The 7,639-nt window shown below is 40.5% G+C and overlaps 1 protein-coding gene across 1 annotated transcript; it reads left to right on the plus strand.

Annotated features, from left to right (window-relative positions):
* On the plus strand, positions 1-2,261 carry LOC124037114 (regulator of G-protein signaling 2-like). The gene is made up of 5 exons (XM_046351765.1): positions 1-148; positions 258-341; positions 555-616; positions 857-1,023; positions 1,220-2,261. The coding sequence occupies exons 1-5, from the start codon at positions 90-92 to the stop codon at positions 1,412-1,414; spliced, it is 567 nt and encodes a 188-aa protein (XP_046207721.1). The 5' UTR covers positions 1-89; the 3' UTR covers positions 1,415-2,261.
* Positions 2,262-7,639: the final 5,378 nt, after the last annotated feature.

A 7,639-nucleotide genomic window follows, 5' to 3' on the forward strand; every position in this document is an offset into this window, starting at 1 on the left:
GGAGGTAGATTCATTTGACTGCTATAGTCTGCTATATTCAGTTTTTTTTTACCACAGAATATTGAGAGTGTGTTGTATCAGATAGACACATGGCATGTACAGACTGTATGAAGGCGTCAGATTTCTCTATTGATAAAAAAGGAATCAAGTGAGTTAATTATTCAGTTTGTGTTATTACAGCTGATTATCATGACCTTATTAAGCAATGATAGCAGTCACATGGAATGATACTAACAGAAAACCAAAATATTTTTCAGGAAGAGAAACTGGAGGACAAGGATACGATATCTCTTGAAGATCACCTCTTCTTCAAAATCCATGGCAAGAAGAAGATCTTACAGGTAAGGCTCGGGGGTCTGAATCATGTAGTATTATGGATGTAAATTAGGGAGTACCACAAGGCTCCATATCCTAATAATGATCAACCTTGATATATGTATCTAAAAGCAGTAGGTACTACTACTTGTATGCAAGAAGTATATACAAGTCGTTTTTACTACTTGTATACTGCTACTACTACAGGCCTCTAATGTGACTGTTCTCTCCTTCCTAAGGCCAACAGTGGATGAAGTCAACCAATGGGCGCAGTCACTTGACAAACTCCTGAGTCACAAATGTAAATGCCACACCCCGTCTTTTATAGCTCATATGATATCAGCATGACTGTATGAAATGGGCACAAATGTTATAGAGTGAAAATGTATATGAATGAAGTGAGTCATCTTGAAGTACAGTTGGATCTAAACTGCACCTCTGATTGGTTGATATTTGACCGTTCTCAACTCAGCTTGAAGACATTCTACTGCTTGAGAGCTGCTTTGACATTCTCTCTCCTTCCCTCCCTCCTCTCCTGCAGATGGAAAGGCAGCATTTCGGATCTTCCTGAAGTCAGAGTTCTGTGAGGAGAATATAGAGTTCTGGACAGCCTGTGAGGAGTTCAGGACCATCTCGTCTCTAGAGAAACTGTCGTCGAGGGCCAGAAGCATCTATGAAGAGTTCATCCAGTGTGATGCTCCTAAAGAGGTGAGTTTTCCTTTCACTGCGTTCAGGAGTCATTCTTAAAGTGCTGATATTAAGCAACAATCTTATAATAAAAATATGGTAACGATAAAGTGATCGCTATGTTTCTTATTTCCAAACAACTTATATCTAATGCCAATGTGTGATCACTCTGATTGTGCAAAGACATATTGGTGTTCTTGTCTCTATTTGGTTGCAGATCAACCTGGACTACCAAACGAAAGATGCTATCGTCCAGAGCCTGTGTCTGCCCAGCCTGACGTGTTTCCTGTCGGCCCAGAAGAAGGTGTTCAGCCTGATGGAGAACAACTCGTACCCTCGCTTCATCCACTCTGAGCTCTACAAGCAACTCTGTGCCATTGCCAGGGGAGAGGGGCAATATCTCAAGTCTTAAGATGAACTACTTTCAAGGATTGTCTATGCAGTCACACATGACATGTTGCACTGACACCGTGTAGTTACGTGGGATGTAAAACCATTTCACATTTGAGCCATGTGGTCAATGGCAATGCTGTAGTGCACTATTTCTAAACAGTACTGAATGTAGGAAGTACAGTGAAATAACTGAATAGCTTTTCGTTTACATTTTTAAAATGTCTATTCAACTTTGCGCATCCTGCTTTTGAAGATTGAGACAAAACAATGCAGATCAGACGTAGTCATTTTGATAATGGCTTAAAATGGTACTGCCCATCCTGTGGTGTTTGAATATGCAATTGAGTTAGTTTCACCAAACACCAGCACCGGTAAATAACTGTCTAGTAACTATTCGCAACTATATGATGTGAGTAAGAACTTTCTGGGACCAGTGGTATAGGTTTAAATTGGTAACTGTTTTGTTGGAGAGCTGAATGGAGGTGAATGTTTTGCGTCGCATAAAAGGTGTTTACACTAAATATTGTAGCGGATGTTGCTTCAAACCAAGTATGGGCAGACTTTTTGGTCGGGGCCCACATCAGGATTTCGAAATTCAACGGAGGGCCCCACAGATATTTATATTTTTTTTACAGAAAAAGGGCAGTTATTTGAAAATATTTAGGTCCATTATAGTTTCTACATATTTTCTATGTAGTTTGTTTTTTTAACCCCCTGCAGTTCATTGTGGGTGAACTTACTGTAAATAAAACAATAGACAGAGGCAAAGGTATGGTGGCAGCTGGACTGCAATACTGTGTTTCTTTTTTATTTTGTTGAATACATACATGTCCAATGTCAAGTCTAATAAAATATTGAATTCAGGACATTTCCTGTTATTAGGCCCTGAATGCTTTAACACGGTGTTTTTAATGATAAAAGGACACTTCAGATGCAATTAAAATTGAAAACTCCAAGTCATAACAAACCATCATGTCAACGAAAGTGAATGAAGTCCATGACAGGATCAACTATACAGTACGTTTTACCTTGCAACTTCACAGCAGTACCTTGAGGCAGCTGAGGAAGGGGATGTTTTGGTGTAAAGAGATTCCATATATGAGGCCTTCCCAGTCTGCTCCCTTCAAGACCAAATATTTACTCAAAACACAAAATGTCAAATATATAAATACCTGCATCATATCAATTCCCTTTCCTCACAACTCCTGGGTGGAATCTATCTACTGTACACTACCAGACAAATTGTCTGCACAACATCATCTGCACAACACATCATTTGGCTTCCAGTGGAACAGTGCTCACGCAGTGGAATGGGGTCATATGAATAAGAGGTTCCAGTAAAAATGGTGCTGTGTTCCTGAAAAAAAGATCATGACTGACGCAATGTACAATATCTCTGTGCCTGACTATGGGGATGTGCAGACTTTGCATTAATCCTGACATGACAAAGTGTTGTTGGTACAGATGAGCATGAACTCGTGACAAAAGCTGACACTGAGAAGACAGCTCTCCTCTCTGACAGCTGTCCGGTAGTACTAGGACCCATGGCCTCTGTTATGATATGTGACCATATCTGTTATGAAATGTGACCATTTCTCACCTTACCCATCTCAACCCAAACAGACCCAAAATAACTCCATACGCTCCGAACATGCAGGCATAATAAGACATCCATCTAACACATTCTCACAAATAGACCAAACATAGCTCAATGTTTCTTAGAAGCAGGCTCAATGTTTTGCAAAGGGCAAGTTTTTTTCACACTGAACTTTCAGTCAAAACTTCACAGGAACTATTGTGGTTGGTTTTGGTCGTTTCATTTGACACAGACAGTTTTTCCATCCTAAAAATGACCACTTAGAATGCCCGCCTAAGAATTTCATACTGAAATTAACTCCAATGACTGTAATGACTGTAATTCTCAATTTTAAAGGGAAAATATACATTTTGGTAATGAAACAATATATATACTGTATATTGGAGTCATTAAAACTATTTTTTCAACCACTCCACAAATGTCTTGCGAACAAACTATAGTTTTGGCAAGTCGGTTAGGACATCTACTTTGTGCATGACAAGTAATTTTTCCAACATTTGTCTACACAGATTATTTCACTGTATCACAATTCCAGTGGGTCAGAAGTTTACATACACTAAGTTGACTGTGCCTTTAAATAGCTTGGAAAATCCAGAAAATGTCATGGCTTTAGAAGCTTCTGATAGGCTAATTGACATCATTTGAGTCCATTGGAGGTGTACCTGTGGATGTATTTCAAGGCCTACCTTCAAACCCAGTGCCTCTTTGCTGGACATGACCTTTTCATGGGAAAATCTAAAGAAATCAGCAAAGACCTCTGAAAAAAAATTGTAGACCTCCACAAGTCTGGTTCATCCTTGGGAGCAATTTCCAAATGCCTGAAGGTACCTCGTTCATCTGTACAAACAATAGTACGCAAGAAAAACACCATGGGCCCACACAGCCGTGATACCTGGTGCTCTTCCATGCCATCCCTAGGAGGGGTACGTCACTTGAGTGGGTTGAGTCACCGATGTGATCTTCCTGTCCGGGTTGGCTCCCCCCCTTGGGTTGTGCCATGGGGGAGATCTTCGTGGGCTATACTCGGGCCTTGTCTCAGGATGGTAAGTTGGTGGTTGGGGATCTCTCTCTAGTGGTGTGGGGGCTGTGCTGTGGAAAAGTGGGTGGGGTTATATCCTGCCCGTTTGGCCCTGTCCGGGGGTATCGTCGGACGGGGCCATAGTTTCTCTTGGCCCCTCCTGTCTCAGCCTCCAGTGCTTATGCTGCAATAGTTTGTGTCGGGGGGCTAGGGTCAGTCTGTTATATCTGGAGTATTTCTCCTTTCTTATCCAGTGTCCTGTGTGAATTTAAGTATGCACCCTCTAATTCTCTCGGAGGAGGACTTGAGCCCTAGGACCATGCCTCAGGACTACCTGGCCTGATGTCTCCTTGCTGTCCCCAGTCTACCTGGTCATGCTGCTGCTCCATTTTCAACTGTTCTGCATGTGTCTATGGAACCCTGACCAGTTCACCGGACGGGCTACCTGTCCCAGACCTGCTGTTTTCAATACTCTAGAGACAGCAGGAACGGCAGAGATTGATTGGCTATGAAAAGCCAACTGACATTTACTCCTGAGGTGCTGACCTGTTGCACCCTCTACAACCACTGTGATTATTATTATTTGACCCTGCTGGTTATCTATGACCATCTGAACATCTTGGAAATGTTCTGTTATAATCTTCACTTAGCACTTCGTGACATCAGCTGATGTTAAGAGCTTCATAAAATAAATTTGATTGATACCACTGTTTTTCCTTCTCCTAGAGATGTACGTACTTTGGTGCGATAAGTGCAAATCAATCCCAGAACAACAGCAAAGGACCTTGTGAAGGTGCTGGAGGAAACAGGTACAAAAATATCTATATCAACATAACCTGAAAGGCCGCTCAGCAAGGAAGAAACCACTGCTCCAAAACCACCATTAAAAAGGCAGACTACAGTTTGCAACTGCACATGGGGACAAAGATGGTACTTTTAGGAGAAATGACCCCTGGTCTGATGAAACAAAAATATACCTGTTTGGCCATAATGACCATCATTATGTATGGAGGAAGAAGGGGGACGCTTGCAAGCCGAAGAACACCATCCCAACCGTAAAGCACGGGGCTGGCAGCATCATGTTGTGGGGTGCTTTGCTGCAGGAGGGACTTGTGAACTTCAAAAAATAGATGGCATCATGAGGATGGAAAATAATGTGGATATATTGAAGCAACATCAAGACATCAGTCAGGAAGTTAAAGCTTGGTCGCAATTGGGTCTTCCAAATGGACAATGACCCCAAGCATACTTCCAAAGTTGTGGCAAAATGGCTTAAAAAGACAACAAAGTCAAGGTATTGGAGTGGCCATCACAAAGCCCGGACCTCAATCCTATAGAACATTTGTGGGCAGAACTGAAAAAGCGTGTGTGAGCAACGAGGCCTACAAACCTGACTCAGTTAAACCAGCTCTGTCAGGAGGAATGGGCCAGAACTTATTGTGGGAAGCTTGTGGAAGGCTACCCGAAACATTTGACCCAAGTTAAACAATTTAAAAGGCAATGCTACGAAATACTAATTGAATGTATGTAAACTTCTGACCCACTGGGAATGTGATGAAAGAAATAAAAGCTGAAATTAGTCAATCATTCTCTCTACTATTATTCTGACATTTCACATTTAGAAAATGAAGTGGTGATCCTAACGGACCTAAGACAGGGAATTCTTACTCACATTAAATGTCAGAAATGGTGAAAAACTGATTTTAAATGTATATGTAAACTTCCGATTTCAACTGTATATACACTACTGTTAAAACGTTTGGGGTCACTTCGAAATGTCCTTGTTTTGAAAGAAAAACATTTTTTTTTGTCCACTAAAATGATCAGAAATACAGTGTAAACATTGTTAATGTTGTAAATTACTATTGTAGCTGCCAGATTTTTTTATGGAATATCTACATAGGCATACAGAGGCCCATTATCAGCAACCATCACTCCTGTGTTCCAATGGCACGATGTGTTAGCTAATCCAAGTTTATCATTTCAAAAGGGTTATTGATCATTAGAAAACCCTTTTGCAATTGCAGTTAAACTGTTGTGCTGATTAAAGAAGCAACACAACTGGCCTTTAGACTAGTTGAGTATCTGGAGCATCAGCATTTGTGGGTTCGTTTACAGGCTCAAAATGGCTATAAACAAAATTTCTTCTGAACCGCATCAGTCTATTCTTCTGAGAAATGAAGGCTATTCCATGTGAGAAATTGCTAAAAAACTGAAGATCTCGTACAACGCTGTGTACTAATCCCTTCACAGAACAAACTGGTTGTAACCAGATTATAAAGTGGGAGGCCCCGGTGCACAACTGAGCAAGACGACAAGTACATTAGTGTCTAGTTTGAGAAACATTATATAGTACCAGCAAAACACCAGTCTTAATATCAACAGTGAAGAGGTGAATCGGGATGCTGGCCTTCTAGGCAGAGTTGCAAAGAAAAAGCCACATCTCAGGCTGGCCAATAAAAAGATTAATATGGGCAAAATAACAGATACTGGATAGATGAACTCTGCACTATCCGATTTGCCAGCGCCGTAAACGCACTCAATTTACATTTGTGTCATTTAGTAGACGATCTTTTGCAGAGCCACTTACAATAGTGAGTTCAACCCAGGCACTGCAAGCACCATACGCTACTAAGTCACACGGGAGTTCAATTCAGCCACAGATCTCCCAGTCAAGTAGGCAGTTTGTCTTTCAGACTAATAAAATAGTTAAAAATAGGCACATTTCGCTTACCCAGTAGGGCTTCTGAATCAAGTTCACCATCCACAAAGAGGAAGAAAAATATGTAAAGGGCAAGTCTTTATCGTGGACTTTTCTACTAAAATGTTTGGTGACCAACTAGGAATGCCTTGAGGATTGACGACCACTGATCTAAAGCATTTTAACTTGGTGTGGTGGTACGTTCATTTAAGACCAGTGGTGGGAAAAAGTGCCAAATTGTCAAACTTGAGTAAAAGTAAAAGATACTGGAGTCATTTTCTATAAAGGTAAGTGAAAGTCACCCAGTCAAATTATACTTGAGTAAAGTCAAACTATTTGGTTTTAAATATACTTAAGTAAATGTAGTTTAAAATATATTTAATTAAGTATCAAATGTAAAATAATGGTTTAAATTCCTTATGTTAAGCAAACCAGACTACACAATTCTTGTTTTTTTAATTTTACGCAAAGCCAGGGTCACATTCTAACACTCAGACATAATTTACAAATAAAGCATGTGTTTAGTGAGTCCCCCAGAGCAGAGGCAGTAAGGATGACCAGGGATGTTCTCTGGATAAGTGTATGAAATGGACCATTTTACAATCCTGCTAAGCATTCAAAATGACACGCAAAAGTACTTTTTGGTGTCAAGAGAAAATGTATGGAGTAAAAAGTACATTGTTTTTTTTTTAGAAATGTAGTTGTCAAAAATATAAAATAGTGAAGTACAGATACCCCCAAAAAACAACTTTAGTATTTTTACACCACTGTTTAAGACAGAGTGGCACTTGTTTATCTAAAGATAGGGGGCGCATATATTTGTCATGTTTCAAACGTGTACTCCGATGGTTTGGTCGTGGCCAGGGATCAAACAGTATTGACGGCGACTCTGGAGCAATTACGGTTAAGTGTCTTGCTCAAGGGCAGA

This window comes from Oncorhynchus gorbuscha, linkage group LG06 (genome assembly GCF_021184085.1).
Source record: "Oncorhynchus gorbuscha isolate QuinsamMale2020 ecotype Even-year linkage group LG06, OgorEven_v1.0, whole genome shotgun sequence".
Classification (NCBI taxonomy): domain Eukaryota; kingdom Metazoa; phylum Chordata; class Actinopteri; order Salmoniformes; family Salmonidae; genus Oncorhynchus; species Oncorhynchus gorbuscha.

What these genes read in the sequence shown, in the direction of transcription:
- LOC124037114 (XM_046351765.1), top strand. Translation starts at nt 90, where the DNA reads ATGGCATGTACAGACTGTATGAAGGCGTCAGATTTCTCTATTGATAAA. An exon ending in GCAAGAAGAAGATCTTACAG is followed by an intron (nt 342 to 554) that starts GTAAGGCTCGGG and finishes CTCCTTCCTAAG; the next exon opens with GCCAACAGTGGATGAAGTCA. An exon ending in CAAACTCCTGAGTCACAAAT is followed by an intron (nt 617 to 856) that starts GTAAATGCCACA and finishes CCTCTCCTGCAG; the next exon opens with ATGGAAAGGCAGCATTTCGG.